General features: G+C 39.8%; 1 protein-coding gene across 3 annotated transcripts; it reads right to left on the bottom strand.

The window, feature by feature from the left end:
- Positions 1 to 541: 541 nt before the first annotated feature.
- TVP23C (trans-golgi network vesicle protein 23 homolog C) lies at positions 542 to 22,758 on the bottom strand. 3 transcript variants are annotated; one of them, XM_019712526.3, is made up of 7 exons: positions 22,472 to 22,758; positions 17,299 to 17,381; positions 15,049 to 15,193; positions 9,750 to 9,839; positions 8,478 to 8,609; positions 3,054 to 3,178; positions 542 to 1,748 (listed from the first exon to the last, which is right to left on the bottom strand). In XM_019712526.3, exons 1-6 carry the CDS (start codon positions 22,481 to 22,483, stop codon positions 3,098 to 3,100), a joined length of 543 nt encoding a protein of 180 aa, XP_019568085.1. In that variant the 5' UTR covers positions 22,484 to 22,758; the 3' UTR covers positions 542 to 1,748; positions 3,054 to 3,097. The 3 variants fall into 3 exon arrangements, with proteins under 3 accessions (XP_019568085.1, XP_019568084.1, XP_088658035.1); XM_019712525.3 differs by having other exon boundaries at positions 3,054 to 3,182; positions 22,472 to 22,752; XM_088801909.1 differs by lacking the exon at positions 22,472 to 22,758 and adding an exon at positions 21,993 to 22,012 and having other exon boundaries at positions 3,054 to 3,182.
- Positions 22,759 to 23,814: the final 1,056 nt, after the last annotated feature.

The following is a 23,814-nucleotide window of genomic DNA, read 5'->3' as shown; positions in this document are numbered from 1 at the left end:
AGAAAATCTGGGAAAAGCTGTTTTTGTTGCTGTGTCCCAGCTAATAAGTGGGAAACATGTAGAAGAAAAAAATGGATATTGGAAGGTAAGTGGTAAATCCTGCCACATGCATATTCTAAAATTCAATTAATATCTGATTTTTAGGATTGTGGGTTCAAATAACATAGTTACATCAAAACCTATACCAATGTGTATAGGGACACCCTGTTAAGACTCTCAACTCTAAAGATTCAGGTTAGAGCTTTCAAAATAATAACATGTCTTTTTGCAGCATCAACTTTCCTCACCAGATAAGCATAAGTCAAATGGCAAACAAGCACTTATTAATGACTTAATAAATTAGTAATTCTTAAGAAAGGAAAAGACATTAAAGACAAATATTTCCTCTAAAAACAGTAAACTATCCTGATAGGTCTTCCTGTAACATATGTTTCCTTGGGCAAGTTACTCAATAGCCTGAAGTTCCGTTTCACCACCTGTAAACAGGCATCACACAAAACAGATTTATCGTGAGGATCAAATGAGATTACACACGTCAAAGTGCTTTGTAAACAGTAGAGTTTTATACAAATATAAAGTTATGCACCTTCAAAGCTATCACTCCAAAAAGACACTTATTTAATTAAACAAAACATCTTTAAAAAATTTTTAACAATGTATAAATACATTCACAAAATAATCTGTTGATTAAGACTCCAACAAAGTTTACAGTGTACCTACAACAGAATTTACAGATGTCTATAATAGTTTGTAATTATTACATATATTGCTTTTTAGGAAATACCATTAATACAAAAGCATGATTTACAATACTCCCATTAAAGCAAGAAAAAAAAAATAGATTCATAAAATAAAATGTCTTTTAGGTATTTATTATGCCAAGTACTTAAATGATTATTCTCACTAAGACATAAGAATACTAGTCTTTCCAGGAAAAAAGATAGATTTCATTAGGCCAACGACCATTAATGCTCTTCTAGGAAGTTCCAAAGCCAAGCCCAGCTTCCTTTTCCAAAAAAATAAATAGAACAGCAACAATCTCTAGGTATCCCTTAAACATAAACTATGAAAATCCATTTATATTAATTGAACCTTAAATACGTGACTTGTTACAAACAAAGATGAACAAAATTTTAGAAACTAGTTCACCCACGGACCCAAATTTGGTTTTCACCTGCCTGTGAATGCCTAGGATAAGAAGTTTCATCATGAAGTATATATTAAGTTGTAAAATAAAAAATTATTTCTAACTTACACATAAGCCAAAGTGCTCACTGTTACCAGGGAAGTAAAAACCTTCTTCTGAAAATAATCTACAGAAATAATATATAAACACACATAGTTTTGAGATAGTTTAAGAACACCCTTCTATGTTCTATGGATCAAAATGCAAAGGTCTCCATTACGTGTGTACACGAACACAAACACTTTCATTAATTTGGGCTATATGGATACTACATGACTGTGCATACACATTATATACCCAGGAACCAAATTCTGACAATGTTTCTAGCAATGTCATACCTTCAAACCCCAAACGCTAGAAAGAAAATAAAAAATACGAAATAAAAATCTTCCTTTTATTCCTTAAGTAAATTTTAAAATGGAAAAACAAACCCAACACTCCTCTCTGCAACATGTACTGAGTTCTAGAAGGTTCAGAGTCAAGAATCTCTTCAGTTGTTCCCCAATGTAACAGAACACACAGGCTTTCACTCTCTTCAGGAAGTCTGATCACCCCCAGTGTTCTGCAAAAGAGTAAGAACACCTTAATATGAAAAGCTATTTTACTTAACATACCAGACTTCAAAGCATTAGGGAAACATTCAGCTCTATACTACACTAACTTACATTCAATTGCCCAATTATGTTAAAAATTACAAACATGCTGGAGAAGTAAATCAATGGAACCACCCAAATGTCCAGCCAGCCAGTCCCATTTTAGCAGAGCTTCACTGGGGGCCACATAAGCCTAACTAACCCCATCCATGTTGTCAGGCTCAACATTCAACTTCTCCTGTATTCAGTGTCCATCCCCATTTGAGAAACACTGAGAATCCTAAGGAGAAAACTATTAAGTACACATGTGACAACTACCATAAGGTGGACCACAGCAAAAACCCTCAGTCAGGAGCAGAATCACGTCCCCACAAGAATACTCCTTTTGTCTATGTTTTATCTTTTGTACAGGGAAAACTGTACAGTAGAATGGAACGAACAATGAATTCAAAAGGAGAGCTAGGTTGAACCCTAGTTTTGTACCATTTATTAGCTGTATATCCTTGAGTAGTCACTTAATCTCCCAGAGCTTTAGTTATCTAAACACAATACTAGGACCAGTAGCATCAGGACCCCCTGGGAACTTGTGAGACATGAGACCCCCCCACCCTAGACCCAGTGAACAAGAACTGTGGGAGTGGGACCCAGCAATCTGTTTTCGCCTTCAAGGTGATTCTGATGCATGTTCAAGCTCGAGAACCACTCACTGTCCAGTACAACTTGCCCAACCTACTACACAGAAACAAAGACTAATCAATTTTTCCCAATAACTATTTGCCTATGACTATTACTTATCCCACTGAAAACCCTAATTTAAATCTTCATATTGGTGAAATGTAGTAAAACCTGTATGTTCTTTAAAAAAAAATCTGAGTACTTTTAAATGATCTTTAATTAGAGAGTCTTATTTTGTTTCTACTTGTCCTTACTATACACCCTAAAACCATATACTATCATTCTTCAAAACAGAGTCCCAGAATTAATGGAAAGCAACTGAACTTAAGGTAATTTTTAAAAAATAAGTAATTATCAATGGTAGTTTATCTGTCTGGTTTTAAAATAATTTCAGGACACTGACAATACATTTCTAGGATGTCCTAAAAGCCTCCAAAGATTAACTAAAATAACTTTATCACCATCATCTCATAAGTAAGCAAGTGCCTTAAAAAACTTTTTTTAAGTATCTAATAAAAATGAAATTCTACAAGAGTTAGAAATCATTGCATTAGTTGCTGACCACATCAAAATTACTCTCACATCCAGAAAACACTTACCTGTCTTAAAAACTGCTTTCCAAGATAAGATGTAGCCATGCTGGTTAAATTCTTTCTGCTGCCCACTTTGCACCGGATGTAGCCATATAGGTTGGCACCTTGTAGAACCACACCCATGGTAACCACTGCCTGGGAAAGAGAAAAATCATCAGCGATCACGGGGGTAAAATCGACTCAGCTTTCTCTATGCCATAAATGAGACAAGGGAGACTACCACGGGAAAGAGAAAAGGACGCTCTGCAAAGTAGGCTATGCCAATAAGACTCCTTCACTTGCCAGAATAGACCTATGCAACATATGTTCTGCACAAGGTACATCAGCCACCTGACAAATACTTACTAAACACATGCTATATGCCAGGCACCATGCTAGCCCCTGGGGATTCAGTGGGAGGATCATTCTAGTATTTTCCATGGGTGAGTAAAGATAGAAAAAAAGAGAGACTCAGAAGAGGCTCAAATGTTAATTATTCCTTTAAGAATTACAAAAGAATGGTCAAGAAATAGATCAAGTTCAATAAACTGAGAGCATGCAGAGGTGAATCTCTGCTCTATGCTAATGTGTCAACAGGTTTCTGAGAAAGCAAACCAGTGCCTCCAGGCAGCAATCAACAGGTGTTTGTCTTCTGTGACAGGCAGGGCACTGGTGGGGGATGGGGCATTAGGAGGAAATGCACCGGCAGAGAGGTTCCTTGTGGTCATATCAGGGATCCTATAGGGGACCCCACTAAGACCATTAAGGATTGAGAATAAGAAACTCCAGCCTACTCTTTAAATATTACGGAAATAAAGTTAATTAGGACAACATGAGGGGATCCCATGGTTAAATATTCTAGAACAGGGGTTGGCAGTTTTTCTGTAAAGGGTCAGACAATAAACATTTTAGGCTTTGTGGGCCATGTGGTCTCTGTTGCAAATACTCAGCTCTGCCATTCAAACCCAAAAGCAGACACAGACAATATGTAAACAAACAGGCAAGGCTGTGTTCCAATAAAAATTTATAAAAACAGGTGTTGGGCTGGATCTGGCCTACAGGCCATAGTTTGCCAACCAGTTCTTTAAAAAACAACTCATTAGCTCATGTACCATTAAAAGAATTACCTGAGAAACATTTACACCTGTAAAAAGCTAGACAGCTAAGCAGAATTATCTTTTTCCAATCCAGATAGACTCTCCTTAACACGCTATACAGCTGATTCTAAGTTAGAGAATTCAAATGTTTAATTAAGGAACAGGTTCAAATCCCTAGTAAAGGAAGTAGAGTTGTACTTTCTGTTCTAAATGTATGTTTCACAGAAATAAATACATTAGAATTATATAAGATTGCTGGTTAGCTAAATAAACATAGAACTATGTCTTCACGTAAATAAATTTCCTTCAACTTCCCATGCACTCCTGGGTATTCACGCACCAAACAGGCCAGGAGGAGCTGAGTGCAGACTGAGCATCAATGTTATTCAATGGCAACAAACTGTAAAATGGATTTATCTATAAGTTAAAACAAGCAGCCTTCTGGTTTACAACGCTGTAGTGAAGCTGTGCATCAAGACCCCCCTTCCAATATATAAATAGCAAACAGATTTTTTTAAAAAAGGCAAATAAGCTGATACCAATATTTAAAAAGGTCAGGTCATCAGAGAAGGAGCCAGCTGGTGTCACTGCACAGCTCCTAACTCTACAAAGAAGCTCTAAGAGAAATTTCACTAATAATCACCACCCCTACCAACTGAGAAGGCCAGAGGATATAGACAGCCCTAAGGAGAAATGCAGAAACAGACAGGAGAGCAGAAGCTCCCGCCCACCAACACCACCAATAAAGACCCAACAAAAGCAGGAAAATCCCAACAGCTTGATGGCAATGCCTTCCTGATGGGGTAGGAGGAGGACAGCAAGCACACCCAGTCATCAAGCTGATGACTATGGGAGAACAGAGGGTGGAAAGAGAATCATGGAGAGCCTGGGTGATGTCACCTTCCCACCCTGTGGTCTTAACACAGGAGCCCAAACCACCTTTCACACAACCTTCCCTGCTGTTTTAGGGGAGAGGAAGCACTGCTAAAGAAAGACTGGACTGTCTCTGCCAGATGGCTGCTAACTCCAGGTCCTCAGGAATGACCTAATGCAGGAGGGCAGAACCAGAGAAGTACACACCCAACCAGGAAAGAGGAACTTCACAACATAAAAGGCAAAACCCCAACAAGCCAGCCAAGGCAGCCAGAGGCTTGGCTACATTCTCCTCCCCACACCTGCGCCTTCAGGCCACCAAAGACTATCTCAAGGTAACAGGGAAGGCAGTCAAGGGGAATTCACCCACAGTAAACCAGCGTAAAGAGGTATGGACAGAGCTGCCACTGTAAGCAGGAGGAAAATGGAGGGGAAAAGGAAAAAGGCATCTATGCAAAACTATAGCAAAAAATGAAAATAAGAAAGGAACAGAATATGCAAAAGATAGGTGAAGAATCTATTCTGAAAGAAATACAGTCCACCAAAATAAAAGCATTCCTGGGAATACTTCACCCTGTGGAAGAACCTAGAGATAAGAATTCAAAGAGAATGAAAGTAAAATAACACAACAGGAGATGAAAATGAAGCTGGCAGAGCTAAGAAAATACAGAGAGAGGCCTTTGCTCACCACCCAATCTAAAGCAACTCGCTGTTCTTCCTCTTGGCACTCTCCACTTACCTTGTACCATTACCTTTCGAATTTGAATGCCTGCCCCTGCCCCACCCGTCCGCCATCTTATTTACTGAATGTCTACACTCTGATCCACTAGAATGTAAGCTCTATCGGAGCAGTTATATCAGCCCCTAACATTATCCCCAGTGCGTCAAGCAGCTCTTGCATATGGCAGACTCTTAAAATTATTTTCTGAATAAATAAATAGAAAGGAAAAGATGAGCGATCAAAGCAATTAAAGATGGTAGATGAGAATGGATTAAAATGACCCAACACAGAGATAAATGATACCTCAGAATTAGAGAAGCCAAAAAAAAAAAAAAAAGAACATAAATAAATTTAAAGACTTAACAGAAGATAATTTTCCTGATCCAAAGCAAAACCTGTGCCTGCATATTAGAGGGGAACACAGTTTCCAGAAAAATTATTAATATAGAAAAAGATAAACACAAAGACATTCTGGTTATATTTTAAAACTTCAAGAATAATAAAATTATTTGTCCAGGGAGAAAAATGATTCACTCACTTACATGGATCAGATTTCTCTACAGAATTCCAAACAGAAAATGATGAAGTAATGTCTTCTAAATGCTGAGAGAAAGCTGTGACCCAAGAATATTAACCTAGCCAAGTCATCACGCAAGAATAAAGTCAACAGGCTCATATTCTTAGAGCAAAAGGAAAATAACACCTACAAGGTTTTTTAAAAAATCACCCAACAATGAAATACAGCCAACCAGGAAATAAAAGAAAAAGCTTCAATAAAAAGACTGAATCAATATACTTTAAAATACTGTATATCAAAGACTTAACAACCAGTAAAAAATAGCATTTCAAAAGGTGTTATGAACCTTGACAACAAAAATAATATTGGAACAAACAAAACTCAGGTGATAAAACAGGGAAGAAACAAAGGAGAGTATAAGAGTATTTATTTCATTCCCTTTCAAAGCAGAGTCTGAAGTCAATAAACAGGTTTAAGTACACTGCTTAAAATAACTAAAATAAGATTACGTAGTAAAGTTTTTGGAGAGTTGAAAGTTCTACACAGATTTTGGACTGCAGGAGGGTCAGTACCCCTAACCCCCATGATGGTCAAAGATCAACTGTATAACCAACAAAAATCCAACGAAAATGCAGGGAGGAAAGGTGGGAGAAAGCATGTGTATTAACTTTACCATCTTTCACAGCAGGAAATCAATAGATATTATTAAATACATTTCCTGATTCATGAAACAGGGTATGATACAAACATGCAATAAAGATTACTAGAAAAACTAAACAATATACCTTTCAAATTGCAAAAGGGGAAGTATTTATTTGTGTGCACAAAGAAAAAGAGAACCTATATAGCAAAACAGAGATAAGGAAGTATTAAAAATAGGGATAAAAAGCATTAAGGCCAAAATATATCTGATATCAACAGTTAAGTAAGACAAACTCAATAATTAAAAGAATAAGACTCAGTTTGGGTCAAGTAACAGATTATATTTTTCAAAGATGGTAGCAACAGTATATCCTGTTCCACATGCTCTTCTAGAACTTTCTTACCCTCCCCCCACAATTAAGGTGTAGAGCCTAATTCCCATTCCCCTGAAGGTGGACAGGCGGACACAGTGACTTCTGAAGCTAGGTTGTTATTATGGGCTGAACTGTGTCCCCCAAAAGTTCGTATGTTGAAGTCTTAACCCCACTATCCCAGAATGTGACTGCATTTAGAGATGGGGTTTTTAAGGAGGTAATTATAATAAAACGAGGTTACTAGGGTGGGCCTTAATCCAATATGATTGATGGTCTCATAAGGAAAGGAAATGAGGACACCCACATGTACAGAGGGAAGACCACGTGAAGACACAGGATGAAAATGACCACCCACAAGCCAAGGAGTGAAGTCTCAGAAGAAACCAACTCTGCCAACACCTTGATCTGAAACTTCCAGGCTCCAGAACTATGAAAAAATAAATGTTTGTTGTTTCTGCCATCCAGTCTGTGGTACTTTGTTATGGTAGCCCGAGGAAACTAATACAGTTGTAAAAGGTAATTCAGATTGTGACCTGGAGCTATGACCCTCCAAGTAAGCAGTCTAACTGCCATGAAGCCATCAGTTAGGATGAAGCCCAAACTAGCCATGTGTTGAGACCACGTGGGAGGCCATGGAACCTCATAAAGAGAGAGGAGATGCCTTACCAGCCCCCAGCAAGCCACACCAGCCCCAGTGGCAGTTCTCTAGCTGCAACTGCGTAAGATCCCAGCCAGAACCTCCACACAAGCCCCTTCCAAGCTCCTGAACCAGGGAAACTGTGAGATCATAAAATGACTGTAGATGTTTTAGGCCACTAAGTTTTGGGAAGATTTACTACATAAGCAATGGACAGACAGAACAGGTTACCAACCAATACTTTCAAAAGGACCACTCTGTTAGTTACAAGCTAAGCTCAACTTGTTTGGAGTTTACTGAACATCCCCACCCAACAAGACAATAATGTGATAAATAAGGTAATCTCTATATAAGGTAGGCGAAGTCAAAATTCTGCTAGGGGCTTGGGGAACTGGTGAAACGGGGTCTGTAACAGGACTCTGCTTGCAGTACTTAAAAAGTAGAGTTGGGAAACCAAACCAAACTTGGGAAATACATAATGAAGCTGCCTATTCAAGATAAGTCTCTAACGTTGACACTGATGGCTGCTTATTATGATCACCCATTAGGCATCTTAATGGGTTGCTCAGTAGCTCCACATTTATACTCACCAACCACTTCACTCTGAAGGAGAAGAGCGCACTGAAGGCAAAGATGACCCACAGCACCGGACAGGTGACAAGTCCTAACCAAAAGATTCTTGATTCGGCCTCTGAAATAGGATTATTCTCTTGAGAGGACGCCTACAAAAGAATATGAATTTAATAACCAATATCAATAAAAAGTTTAGCATTTTTAATGAAAAACAACTTACCCTCAATTCAAATAAATTAATACAGACAACCCAAGTCCTAAGTTAGAACCCACCCCTCCCTAAAAAAGTTAGTAGATCTACCACTATTATAATTTTAGGAACTGGTTTTAATATACTTTGTTTCAAATCAAGAATTTTGCATTTTCAGGGCAGTGTGGACAGTGTAAGGGTGATCTCTGACAGGCTTCTATTCAATTCTTCTTGCACTTACACTGCTTATTCATAAGGAAGCTCTGAATGATTCCTCCTAGGTGGGGATCAAGGAAATCAAAGCTATAGTCATCCTACAAGGTCAAGTCAGGGACCAGAGAAAGGAATGGAATTAAGGGATTCTACACAATGACTTAGCAAAACCCAGGAATTTAAAAGGGTGATGAGCTGTTTCCAAGGTAGGTTTTATAAAATAAAGGAATATGGGCTCACTGAGTACAATGCTGCTTTCTAAGAAGTACCTGTCAAGGCCCTTTCAAGAAGACAAGCAATTTCATCATTAATGTCTCCAAAAATTTTGTGCTCTGCCTCCCAAATGGATTTCCACAGGGAAACTGAATGTTCACTACAGATAAGCAGCTAACCCTAGACCAGTGCCCCCCTAGGGCTCCTGAAGGCGTAATTTAAAAATAGACTGCTCTGATCAATTCAGATGTTCTATCCAGTTGCAATCCTTCTCTTTCTTTTTCCTGCCCCCGAATAGAAGAGGACCATGGGAGGAAGGACAGAACAAGCTGGAAGCTTGTCATATGAGGCCAGGTAACATAAGGCTGAAGGTCATCAGAAAGAGATCCTTCATCGGCAGCCCCTCAGAGGCAATTTAGCACACTGTATAAAGTCTGACCCAAAGTCCACTCTCTGAGGATTCTTTCCTGTTCATACCTGTTTCTAGTCTGAAGTAGCCAGAAAAATGTAGTAAGTTTTAGAAGGGCATCTGGTTTAGTGTTGACACACCCAGTGACTTGGGGTAGTACTTTTAATCTTGAATACTTCATCCTTAAATAGTCAAATGTAATCTACACATAATTTTATTGAAGACACTCAAAAAAAAGGGGGGCGGAGGTTAGAGGCAGTTTACCTTCCTGGATTCAAACACCCAATGGCTGTTTCCATCTTCATCAATATGATTCCACCAACGTAGGCCAACCATTAGTCTACCTGTGACATTCTGGTAAAGATTAATACACACACACACACAATTTTAAAAACATTATTTAAAGATCTACCATAAGGTCACATCTTAGTGTAACATTTCACAAACAGAACAGCATCAGCTTAATGTCCATAATATCTAGTTAAAGACCTATTATTACGTACTAGGTTTGGACAAAAGATCAAACCAAATGGCAATGGCAGGACCAGCAGAGGTGGAGGTGACAGGGTAAGCATATCCATAACATTACCCTTCTCTTTTCCCTCATGAACTCTTGTCCTTTCTCCAGTTCCCTAATGTGTTCCTAAACCCCTTGCTATTTAGCTACTGTGACCTATTTTTCCTATCTATATCCTGACTGTAGCTACATATATTTTACAACTGTGTATCTCTAAATGGTTGTTATGGACTGAATGTTTGTATCTCCCCCAAAATTTATATGTTGAAATTCTACCCACCACCACGTGCTATTAGGAGGGGGCCTTTGGGAGGTAATTAGGATTAGACGAGGTCATGAGACTGAAGCACTCACAAATGGGATCAATGCCCTTACAAGAAGCAAGACAGAGCTTTCAACCTCTCTCCGCTTCCACCACGTGAGGATACAAGGAGGGTTCGGCAGTCTGGAACCTGGAAGAGGGTCCTCACCAGAAGCCAACCATGATGGAACCCTCATCTTACATTTCCAGCCTCCAGAACTTGGGAAATAAATTCCTATAGTTTATAAGCCACCAGCCTATGGTATTGTTATAGTAGCCCAAATGTCTAAGACAATGGTTACAGGTATTGGACTTAGTACCTCAAATGTACCAAGCTCTTTTTTCTTATTAATGTAACAAATTACTTTGATAGCTTTCCTAATGTTTATTTACTCAACAAGTATTTATTGAGCACTTACTATGTGCTGGTGATAAAATGGTGATAGCATATACATTCCCTGTTCTCATGGAGCTTCAAGTGTTGTGGGGAAGAGAGGCAGCCAACCAATGTGTATGGGTACCATTACCAACCGTGATACGTACTGAGGGGGGGGTGTGGGACATCTTAAGAGTCTAATATGGAAATATGATCTAGTCAGGAATCAGAAAATGTCTCTCTGAGGAATCAACATAAGGAATGAAATTTAAAGGGTAAGGAGGAATTGATAATGCAGGTATTTTTAATTAGTGGTGTCCACTAATAAATTCAGTGGTTCTGTGAACTTGGGTGCGGAGGAAGAATCATTTCTATATTTTCACTAACTTCTGCCTAAATATCTTTAAATTATGAATGTAGACAACCACAGTAGAAATAACAGTACCTGTGATACTGTTATTAAATAACAGTTTATTAAATAACAGTTACCTGTGATACAATAAAAACCAGATATTTTTCATAACTATACTTGTTGCAGATATCACAAAATATTGTTTATACTCATCAATGCTTTCAAAGTAATGAGACCTGCTGCTAGATCTTGCTATTTAATGCATTAACAAAGTACATATCACTAAATCAGAAATTTGTCTTTTTCATGTCTTCATATTTTAATATAAGTGACTTTCTTTGTTATCTTACATATTTTCTTTTATGTATTTAAAAACATTATTCTCAACTTCATGAGACTGTGAAAGGAGTCCGTGGCAAAAAAAGGAATCCTCGTGTTAAGGTTATGCGCAAATGAAAACATTCCAGGTAGAAAAGCAGGCATGGAAGCCCTAAGGAAGAAAGTGAAATCTATAGATTTATGGGACTTGGTGATTAACTGGATATGGGGTAAGAAGAAAGCAACTCATGTATTTTTGGTTTGCTCAAGTAAAAAAATAGGCCCTGGAAAGGAAACACTGATGGAAGAGCAGCATTCTGGGGCCGGAAGATGATAAGGATATTTTACACATGTTGATTTGAGAAGTCTTCAAGACAGCCAAGTGAAAATGTCAAGAAGACAGATGGATAGGTCTGGAGCTGTGAGGACAAACCTGGACTGGAGATAAAGATCTGGGAATCAGCCTGGCTTAAAGATAAGCAACTGAAACCAGAAGCACAGATCGCACTGCTTAGAAAAGGAATACAGAAGGAAGAACTTTAAAGACCAAAATTAATTTTGTAGAAATGCTAACACTTTAAAGGCTAAGTAAAAAAAAAAAAAAAGAGCTGGCAAAGACCGAGATGAGCCAGAGGTCTATTTTACTGGCATTTTTAAATAACAGCTCTTAGAATATTTCAAACGCCTCCATTTCCCAATTCTTTACTTTCTGCTTTTATCAATTATTAGTTTGTTTTCATAATTTCTCTCAAGCTTACTGTTTGTTTTTGAAACTTCCAGACCTCTAATAATAAAAGCCTTTAGTCTATTATTTGTCCTCTGAATTCAGCTTTAGACACTTTCCAAAAGTTTGTGTGTAGATGATCAGTGGCATTAGGTATAAATAATCCCATATTTACAGTTTTTGTTTTCTTTTTAAGCCAAGATATTTAGCAGGTTGGCTTTTTCTTTTTAACTCCAATTTTGACAACCATTTTATATTAATTTCTAATTTTGTTGCACTGGACTAGAAAATGTAGCTGCTTTGAGCAATTTATTTCAACTTTCTTTGTTGTGATATTTAATCAATTTTTGTTAAATGTTGCACAGGAACGTAACAAGAAGGTATTAAATTATCCCTAGACAACAAAGTTCCAAATATAGCTACTAAAAGTGACCCTGTTATTCCAATCAGATCCTTTAGACCTTAACTTATTTTTTGTTGCTTTGATCTGTCAAAGACAGTGGCACGTGAACTCCTATCACAATAATGTTCCCTCTATCTTCTCCTAGCGTCTAACAGTTTTTCACCACACATAATTTGATGTAATGTCAGTCTGTGAATGAGCCTTACTGTGTGATTCATAAGATGACCTTTTTTGTTTCTGAGTGCTGTTACTCTCATTTCTATTTTGTCTAATAATGATATTACAATGCCAAGTTTCTTTTTGTGTGAATTGGTCTGATGCTATCTTTGCCTTCTTGTACTTTTTTTAATGTCATAATTTTAGTTAGAAATTTTTGACTGGACTTTTGATTTTTGACCCAATCTTACAATTCTTATCTTTAAAGAGACTTTAATCAAATTACATTTACTGCTATAACCAATTTGCTACTACTTCTATCACCTTGTACTATGCCTTGTGATATTTAAGCTTCCTTGACATGTGCTTTGTTTCCTTCTCTGACTGTATGAACTATGTTTTAGTTCCTCCTATCTTCTCCAATGTGGTGGAACACACACAACTTATTTTAAATTTTACTAACAATTACCATTAAAGTTTTAAAACTGTTATTTAACCTTTTTTTACTCTATTTGTCAGAGTAAGGATAAAACAAAAGCCCCATTTTTTAATTTTTAAAAATAATTTTCTCTTTTTATTTATCTCTTTTTTAAATAATTGTATCTCTTCTCTTGATAACTCAGCTTCATGAGACTGTGAAAGAAGTCCATGGCACAAAAAGGAATCCCTGTGTTAAGGTTATGTGCAAATGAAAACATTCCAAGTAGAAAAAAGTAAGCATGGAAATCCTAAGGAAAAAAGTAAAATCTATGGATTTATGGGACTTGGTGATTAACTGGATATGGGGTAGGAAGAAAGCAACTCATGTATTTTTGGTTTGCTCAAGTAAAAAAAATAGGCCCTGGAAATGAAACACTGATGGAAGAGCAGCATTGAGATCTATAATAATTATGTCATATCTCTGTTCTAACTGGGTTCGGATCACTGCTTACCCCCTTTCCCAAGTTCATTTAATAATATCCCCATCTTGACTTTAAGGGTGACATTTTTTAAGCTGTTGTTTAAAAAAAAAAAAAAAAGACCAGTTTATCAGAAGATATATTTTTTGGCCACATTTTTTAAAACCCTAAACCCAGAAGGATTTCTTTCATTATTTAATTATAAGAGTTTGGAAACTACCAAGAAGAACTGACCGAAGGCCGTGTTCTATCTGGCTAAACAGAAATTATATTAACAAAAAGAAAACATTTCTCAAAACAAAACTGTGATCAGGATATGGTAAACACTTTAGAGCATAAAGCAACAGAAGAAATTCAAAGAAAAACAAGCCAAAGACTACAAAATAAAAGCCTAACGATAAGAGACCTTTGTATTCTTCACTCTCAGCATTTTGTGATCTATGGAAACTGGCTACCACCAAGCCAAGCACTTCTGTTATCTGTAAGAATCAAAGGTCTAAAAATGGCTGGGTTGGTGACTGTGAACAGACTTGTAACATCTTAACTGTTCTTTTAATTAATATATGTGCCTCTGAAATTCCAAAATTAGCTTTTGCTTTTTTTTGGGGGGAGGAGCCTTTGACTTTTTCCCATCACTGTATTATACTATGAAAATTTAAAACACTCAGAAGAGTCAAGTTTTAGAGTGAACATCCATATACCTACCACCTAGAGACTACAGTTAACATTCTGACAGTTACTTCATCACATGTCCACCTATCTATGTACCTATCTATCTCTATCTCTATCTCTATCTCTATCTCTATCTATCTATTCATCCCTCTACTCATCATTGTCTTTGAGTTTGAAAACATTTCTTACACTCCTTTCGATCCCCTATAAAAGGGTTTCTCAACTTCAGCACTACTGACATTTTGGGCTAATTATTCTTTGTTGTGGGGGCTGTCCTATCTGTGCATCTTAAGATGTTTAGCAACATCCCTGGCCTCTAGCCACTACATGCCAATAGAATACTTTCCCCACCCCAGTTATGATAACCAAAAATGTCTTCAGACATTGACAAACGTTTCCTAGGGGGCAAAACTGGCCCAGGTTGAGAAATACTGCCCTAGAACTCACATAGGAGCCTTCACAAATGGTGGGTACTCCTTAACTATTTGTGAACAAACTATCTTGGGGTCTTATCTAGAAACACAAAACACAGCTGGAGGTGACGCTGAAGCAAAACCAGTGGTATGGATTAGAAGCAGTATGTAGGGTCTGTAGCTGCTAGTCACATTTTATTTGTTTAATTTTAAAGCTGAGATAGGCTGACATAAGGCACACACAAGTGAGTAGTATAATAACCAATATGTGATCTGATACACCTGGCACTTTAACCCAGATGAGGCCTAAGGTAACAAAAAGATGTATTAGCACCAATCCAAAATGCTAAGTGTCATTTTGTTTATTGTTTAATACATCATTCAATCTCATCATATTAAATATGATTTCAAAATATAAACAATCAAACCTACCTTGACAGCCCAAAAGTCACATGACAACAACAAGATAATTGTCACCATACAGGCAATAAAGCTGCGGCTGAAAAATTCACAGAGAAGGTAGACTATAATTGCACTGACTCGAAAGAATAAATGGAAAAATGATGCCACTGGGTGTCTGAAAACCAAAACATAACAAGAAATGCAATTATATTTTACACAGGTACTGTGGATGTAGATGAAAAATGCTTCAGCCATAGCGTAATCATGCAGTTTGGTCAAAGCAAAAGACATGAGTTGAGTAAGAAGCAAACCACCTACCTCTCTTTTTTCATAAGTGCCATTATTTGACTGGGCCCTATTGTCACAGCAAATACACTATGTAAACATGACTTTAACACCTCATTGAATATACTTTCACAAAATACAAGGTGTGATCAAACAATATGATGAATGTTTAACTAAAAAAAATTATTACAGTAAAAGGCACATTTGCCATCAATCCCCCTCAAAATACCCATCGCTTTGCATACACTTATTCCATCATTCTTGCCACTTTCTAAAGCAGATCTGGAAGTTCTCTTTCACGAGTGTCTTTAGTTGTGCCGTCATGGCTGCCTTGAAGTCTTGAATCGATTCAAAACAGTTACCTTTCATAGTCATTTTGACTTTGAGGAAAAGCCAGAAGTTGCACGGTGCCAGATCCAGTGATTAAGGTGGATGAGGACACTGTAACGTTTTTATTTGACAGAAGTTGCCGTACCAGAGCGATGTGTGACACAGAGCATTGTCATAATGGAGGATGATTTACAGCACACTTTAAAACACATCTCTGTCAACCATAGCTCACACCTGACTGACTGCACCCAACAAGTTGAAACTTGTCACACACTTTACTAAAGTTGGATGCACCGCTTCCTGTATTGAAGATCCCTGCCCTTCCGTTGGATGGCACTCGGCAGCAGCATTCACTGTATTTTCTGATCACAACAAAAGGCTCCATGTCACACATCACTTCTGGGACAGCAATTTCTGTCAAATAAAAACATTACGGTGTGTCCTCATCCACCTTATTCACTAGATCTGGCACCATGCAACTCCTGGCTCTTCCCCAAAGTCAAAATGATCAGGAAAGGAAAACATTTTGAATCGATTCAGAACATCGAGGCAGCCACGACAGCGCAACTAAAGACACTCACGTAAGAGGACTTCCAGAACTGCTTCAGAAAGTGGCAATAAACGATGGGATAAGTGTGTTAGAAGCTAGGGGAAGTATTTTGAGAGAGATTAATGTCAATGTGTCTTTTACTATAATACATTTTATTTAAACATTCACCTTATTTTTTTATCATACCTCATACATAACAGGAAACTTTACCAAGCTTGGAGAAATAAGGAAACCACAGTCTTAGGACTGAATCCTATTTTCATACATCTAAAAATCATTAAAAAACAATTTCTAGGCCCTCAGAAGTCACTTTAGGCATTATGACAAAGTACTCATCAATGTTGATATTTAAGAGTTTTATTGAGATGTGATCCATATACCACACAATTCACCTATTTAAAGCATATAATTCAATGGTTTGGGGTATATTCCGAATTGTGCAACCATCACCACAATCAATTTTAGAACTTTTTCATTACCCACAAAGGAAACCCTGTACCCTTTGACAGTCACTCCGCATTTACCCCAACCCCACCCCTCTCCAGTCCTAGGCAACCATTAATGTACTATTTGTCTCTATAAATTTGCCTATTCTGAACATTTCGCATAAATGAAATTGTACAGTACGTGGTCTTTTGTGACTGGTGTCTCTCAGTATGTTTTCAAGGTTTAGGTAGAATTTGATTTCATTAAATGAATTTCTTTAGAGAGAACTAAACTTGGAATAGAAATATGTTTGGCTTGATATTTTCATGTTAGTTTATACAAAAAGATGCAATTCTGAAATTTGCATAATAAATCAAAGTATAATGTATCTATAGAAACTATTACAAAGAAATGGTAAATTCTTATAAACAGTAGCTAGAATTAACACACCAGTGTTCACATAATTGGATCTGTAGATTTGAAAAGTCAAGTGTCGAGTAAAATTCCATATGCCAGTTATTTCCAAAGAAAATATGAAATGTCACCTGTCTCAGATTAAAGGTCACACTAGTGATACACAATATTCACAAGTACATCATGACCACTCTGCCTTGAATCCCATCAGCTGGCACCAATCTATGGACAGAACAGAACTGGACTAACACAACTGTTAAAATTTATTCTCATACCTGATTTTGGATTTTTTTGGTCTATTAGCTGTTTCCTCTTCTGTATCAAACAGGGCAACATCTTCAGTGTCATCATTACTGTCCTAATAGGAAAATTAAATATCCATGAAGCAGAATGACATTCAGTGAGTATGCCTGCTACGTGCAAGGCAGCACGCTGCCAAAATGGAAGACAAGATTAAGACATGGTCACAGCCACCTGGAATTCATCACCTATGAAAAGGGCATGCACAGTTCCGTCACCCCACCCCCAATCACCTGGCAAAACCCCCACTTGGTAATCCAAGTCCCTGCTGTCTCCATCCCTTCCCAAGCCGCTGAGAAAAACCACCGTGGGAGAAAAGCACCAGTGTGCAAATGACGTGAAGTCAGAGAACGCTGAGGCTACCAGGGAAAACCCAAATGTTGTTGGCGCCTTCACAGCATCACCTGACTGCATCCTTGTTTCCCCGATCCCTTCTCACAATTCTTTCTCTTTTTATCCAAAGCAAAGCCAACTATTTGTGCTCAGAATCACTTCTTTTCCTGCCTCTTTGGGGACTTCTTCCGTCAATTTTCCCTTTATTTACACTTTCTTGTATCTTCAAAGCTTTCTACTGGATCTTTCTAATCAGCATATAAACTTCTTCAGGTGTCCTTTATAGCACGGAAAAGATTTTTTAAAAACCCTGATCTTGAATCTCCCCTTCTATCTTCTACTTTTCTTCCCAGAGCGTTCCTTCCTTCCATAACTTTAGGCTTCTAAGAATGGTTCACACCTCAACTCACTACAATTCACCTTCAGCTCAACCACAGTGAATCTGCTCTTTATACCCTCACTAGTGCCAGCCACTCACCAGCCTCCCTGCTTTCATCTCTAGTCTCACCCCAATTCTACTCCAGCCTCTCGTATCCACTGAGTAATCCTCCCAACATGGATATCCTGCCATGTCACTCCCCTGCCCAAGTCTTCCTTTGGTGCCCCTACATGCACAGGGTAAAACCTAACTCCGTCACACACAGCATGGGAGAGCTCATGATGTGATACCCCCTACTTACCTTCTGACACTTCCTCCCACTGAATATTACAGCAATACTGTTACTACATGTTCTGAAAACACTGCTCTCTCCCCTCCATCTGCCTTTCATGTTGTCTCTCACCAAAAAGTTCTTCCCTTCCCTGTCCCCGACATAGTTCACCATCAGGCAAACACCAAATCATCTTTCAAATTTCAGCTCAAATACTGACATAGCTGAGCAACTTTCCTGGAAATCCCCAGGCATACCATTTCCTGTTCCCACAGCACTTGAACAAATCTCCATTTGAACAATTATCTCAGGATATTCTTACTGCAAGTCTACCCTACTCCATCCAGACTCTGAGCTACTGGAGGGCAAGGTCCATCATTACACTGTAATAAATCCTAGTGTCAAGCAGAGTGCCAGGCCAGGAGATAAAGCATTTGTTGAAGGCATGAGAGAACACAAAGGAGGCAGTCACCTGTAATACGTGTCAGACTGTGATCAGTGCCAGGAAAAATGTAAGTGCAAACAGGTAAGGAAGAGGCTGTGGAGAAGCTTCCTGAAGGAGAGTTTATCAGCTGGGCCTTGACAGAGCAAGTAAACCTCCTGCTCACTCTAGTGCGTTAACTAGAGGAACAGAAGTGAGAACACACAATGTATAACAGCCAAGGAGCCCACTGAGTAAGTGAAGCATAAAAGTGGAGTAGAAACTAAAGCTAAAATGTAAAATGGATTCAGATCCGAGACCAGTGCTTCTCAACCTTGACTGCAGGCTGAAATTACCTACGGTGCTATTTAAAAAACAAAACAAAACAAAACAAAAAAACCTGATACCTGGGTCCCACCCTGAGGTTCAGATGTAATTGGTCTGGGGTGAGATCTGGGCATCTGGATTTTTTAAAGCTCTCTAGATGACAATAATGGCAGCGAAGAACTGAGATCTACTGTATGATGCTATGGAATGAAAAGCTGAGGCCTTCCGCTCTTCGTCCCAATACTCCAATCTCCATCCAGCAGCCAAGGTGACCTTTTCACATTAGATCATCTCATTCCCCTACTTAAAACCCACAGCACTTTGACTGAAAAACAGACTCCTTATCATGACATACCACAATCTGGCCCCTGCCCACCTTGTCTCAGGCCATCCCCCTCCATTAACTGTTAGGCCCAATAATGGCTCCTCTCACTCCACCAAAGATCAGGTTCTAATCCCTGGATCTTGTGAATATGTAAATTTACCTGGCAAAAAGAATTTTGCAGAAGTGATTAAATTAAGGATCTTGAGATGGGGTAGTTATCCTGGATTATCCAGGTGGCCCCAATGATGTAATCACAATGGTCCTTGTAAGAACATGGGAGGTCAGAGAAGGTGATGAGACAATGGAAGTAGAGATCAGAGAAAGAGAAATATGAAGACATTACGCTGCTGGCTTTGAAGATGGAGTTAGGAACTATGAGCCAAGGAATGCAGACAGCCACTAGAAGCTGGAAAAGGCAAGCACACTGGCTCTCCCCTTGAGCCTCCAGAAGAAACATAGCCTAGCCAACACCTTGATTTCAGCCCCTGAAGACTCATTTTGGACTTCTGATCACCAGAACTTTCAGATAATAAATTTGTATTAAGCAACTAAGTTTATGATAATTTGCTACAGCAGCAATAGGAAACCTATACAGTAACTAAGCCCCTGCCAGACTAGCCTCCTTTTCAGTTCCTTACACATGCCAAATTTGTGCCCACTTGTGGTTCATTCTATCTAGAACACTTTTCTCTTGCCCTGCTCTTTGAAAAACTGGCTTCTTCTCACTTATTTTAGTGGTACAGCCAGAAACAGGAAAAAGGACAAATAGCTTTGCACTCTGGAGTTGCATTTACCGAGATGGGGAAGACTGTGGGCAAAACACATTTCAGGGTGAAATCAGGAATTTGGTTTTGGACACAAAGTTCAAGCTGCTAGTATTAAGAACTTAAAAAAAAAATTTGAGTAAGACGGGGAACCATTAGAGTGTTCTGAGCATAGGACTAACACATTCTGACTCATGTTAAAAGGAAAATTCTGACTACTGCATTAATTTGTAAAGAACAGGTAAGGGGGGGAAGGGAGAAAGATAAAGGCACAAAGCTGGTCAGGAGACTAATCCAGTAACGAAGCCAAGCAGTAATGGTTTGGTCTAAGGTGGATGCAGTGGAGCGAGTGAAAAGTACCCAGATTCCAAATACATTTTAAGGTACAACTGACAGGAATTACTGATAGATTAAAAGTGGGGGTAAGAGAAAAGGAGTCAAAGAAGATTCCAAAGTTCTTGCCCTTAGCAGCTAAAAGGATGAAGATGCCAAAGGCAGATGCTGGGCACCCCAATATTTGCAGGTCAGAAAGTTGAGAAGGAATAAGCAATGGGGGGGTGCTAAGGAGTACAAGCAGACCCAGGAGAGGGTGGTACCCTGGAAGCCAAGTGAGGAAAGTGTTTCCAGGTGGAGGATCCAATTAACTGTGTCAAATGCTGCTAACAAGTAAGAGGAAAACCGAAAAGTGACCACTGTATTTTTAACAGGTCATCATCAGTGATCTCAGTAAGAGCAGTTTCAGTATGGCAGGGGAAGGAGGGAGAAAGCCTGACTAGAATGGATAGAAGAGAGAATAGCATAATTAAGACTCAAGTGTAGATAAATCTCTTACGAAGCAAAGAATGGAGTGATAGCTGAAAGGGCATATGGAGTTGAGTTTTTATTTAAGATAGGAGCAAGTAAAGCATGTTTGTATGCTGTGGTAACCACGCTTTTAAAAAGGGGGGGGGGGGGGATGATCCAAGAGAGAAGGGAGAATTGCTGGACCAATAATTCCTTCCAGCAGGCAAGAAGGGATGGAAACCAGTGCACAAGAAGAGGGCACAGCCTGAGAATGGAACACAGACAGTTCAATTATAATAAAAGGGAGGCTATGTGGGAATTAGGGCAAAGATGCAGATGGCAAGGGGTATGATAATTCTCTTCTGATGGCTCCCATTTTCTCAGTGAAACAAGCTGAGAGAAGGTAAGGAAGAAACGTTGGCAGTTTGAAGATAGAGACATTTTAGTAGCGGCCTAGGAGGCTGGGAGAATGAGAGAACAGTGGAAACGTAGTGATGACTGCCTGCCAGTATGAAGGGCTTACTTGAGGCTCATGGTCACAACTTAAAGTGGGAACAGTCAGTAGGGTTGTGTGCTTTTTCCCAGCCTCCTTCAGGCGGGGTGCAAGTTCAGAAATTTAACCATCACTGGACTTTGTTCACTCAAGTCACCTCCACAGGGTGGTCTTTTCAGACCATAAATCCTAAGGTTGTCCTATTAACGGATACTTACTATTACGTCATCTTACCTTTGTTATCATTATCTGAAAATCTTTAGTTATGTAACTTATTACGTCTCACCACCTCAACTCCTGGACAAGCTCCCATCCCCCAGCATCCTCCAGGTCACCAGCAATTCAGGGCAAGAAATGTGTACTGTTCACAGCCCTATCCCAGGGCCATAGTAACCCCTCAATAAGAAAAAAGTACCCATGATCATTTAAGTAAAACTGCACTATAAACAGCAGTTTTAATAGAAAGAGATTATTCTTACTAATTTCTGGTTGTAAATTTGTGGACTGTAATTAACTCTATAGGCACAGATGCGTTTCATCGACACAATGTTTGTATCATCGACACAAACCAACCATTAACCATCACCAATTCACTGTTCGTTTGGCGACGGAAACTTGAACACAAAGCCCGGGTGGTGTCTCCTATTACGACAGGATCGCAGCGCACCCCGAGGGGCCAGGCTTCTCCCCCTCACGCTCGCCTGTCCGCGAATAGTTTAAAAGACCACGGCAACTTCACACGAGCGTTTCTGCAGCCCGGCACCGGAGCCACGCAGCCTCCCGCGTCGGTCGACAACGCGCTTCTCCACACCCGGAAGCTGTTCCCCCTCAACGCAGTCGGGGTCACCCTCCCCCCGAGGATTCAGAGCCCAGCGGGGCCCCCGGACGACAGTCCAGGGCCGTCCGTCTCCTATCCCTTCCCTCTCCCTTCTCCTCTCGGAATCGGGGAGCGAGCCGGGGCGCACACGCAACAGCCCCGGGACGCCCGACCCTCTCCCCACCCATCCTCCAACCCGAACCCCCCACCCTCACCCCGCGCCACAGCCCCTTACCTGCTGCAACATGGCGGCCCTGCGCCAGCCCCACTTCCGGGAATCACGTCAGCGCGGCAGCCGCCGGGCGGGGACTGGAAATGACGCGGCCTGGTCACCAAAAGCCAGAAAGAGCCAAAGTACGAGCCTCAGCTCGTCCCCACTTCCACTTCCAGGCGCCTTGCGGGAGGAGCAAGTGCCGACGCGTATGCCAGAGGGGCGAGATCCCGGACACAGCGAGAGAGTGGGCGGGGCGACGGCGGGGCGGGACGGCCAGGGGGCCCGGCGAGTGCGTGGTCTGAGGTACCCGGGAGGGCGGATGGGCGGAGCCAGAAAGTGGGCGGGGCGACCAGGGGGCGGAGCTGGATGCAAGGACTGGGGCGGGGACTGGTCCAAGCAGGAGCAAAATACCCGCTGGGAAAGGAGCCCAGTTCTGCAGTTGGCTTTAGGGTGCGAGCTTTGTGCTTTGTCACGTGGAGATATTGTTGCTACCTAAAGAGGTGTCATTCTCACCAGCATCCATGTCCTGAAGGCGGGGTTGGGGGCGGGGTTTTATTATTCTATGGTGCATTTTGTTTGTCTTACAATATGTTTTCCTGTATAGTGTTATATTTGTACCTTAAATTTTAGAAGCAATTGAAAAAAATTAACGTGCTCCTGCGAAGGGGTAAAAAGTTTTTAAGAGCAAACCAGCAGCACTTGAGTAAACAAAAGAGGGTTTAATTATGGGAGGAAAACAGACACAGCGAAACAGTAAGGAACAGAGAAGGTGAGAAGAACATGGGCCCTGGAGTTTGAGCTTCTGGGTTTGAGCCCTGGCTCCTCCACTTACCTGTCATCTAACTAACCTTTGTGTCAGTCTTTCCTCAGTTGTAAAATGGGGATGATAGTATCATACATGGTAAGTACCTAGTAACTAGGAGATGGTATTCTTATTACTATTTATTACTTATTATTACTACGCCAATGGTGTGATCTTGCCCATATGAAAGACCTGAAATTCAGGGTCATCTTAGAAACTGGTTATAACAGCATTCTATCTGCACAGCCTAGTCAAACTGCTATGGAAGGCTCACAGAATAATGTGTATTGGCACATTTCCTTAATTGAGGGGATTCTATTTAAATCACTATTTTCACATGCTATTTGCCAGTGCTACTTTTAACCTAATCTAATTTTTTTTTTTAAATCTCAAAGAAGAGAAAGCTTGGCAAACAATTATATTCCTGCACTTGGAAGTGAAAAGCTGAGGCTGTGAAGAGGTGGCCTTTGCATCTAGACTACATGTTTTGGTAGCCCATCCAGTGTGTGGGTTGTGGGGTTTGGTTTTTGTTGGTTTTGTTTTGCATTCTATTTGAATTCAC

The sequence above is a fragment of the Rhinolophus sinicus genome, chromosome 12 (assembly GCF_057876585.1).
Source record: "Rhinolophus sinicus isolate RSI-liver-muscle chromosome 12, RSI-T2T, whole genome shotgun sequence".
NCBI classification, from domain to species: Eukaryota; Metazoa; Chordata; class Mammalia; order Chiroptera; family Rhinolophidae; genus Rhinolophus; species Rhinolophus sinicus.
Note: the sequence above shows the minus strand (reverse complement) of the source record. Positions and strands in the feature narration are given on the sequence as shown.

Bases quoted from the DNA above. Each gene is read 5' to 3' on its own strand.
- TVP23C (XM_019712525.3), bottom strand. The intron at 15,194-17,298 runs GTATGAGAATAA...TTTGGTTTTCAG, and splicing joins CCAAAAAAATCCAAAATCAG to ACACCCAGTGGCATCATTTT. The intron at 9,840-15,048 runs GTAGGTTTGATT...AATCTTTACCAG, and splicing joins GTGACTTTTGGGCTGTCAAG to AATGTCACAGGTAGACTAAT.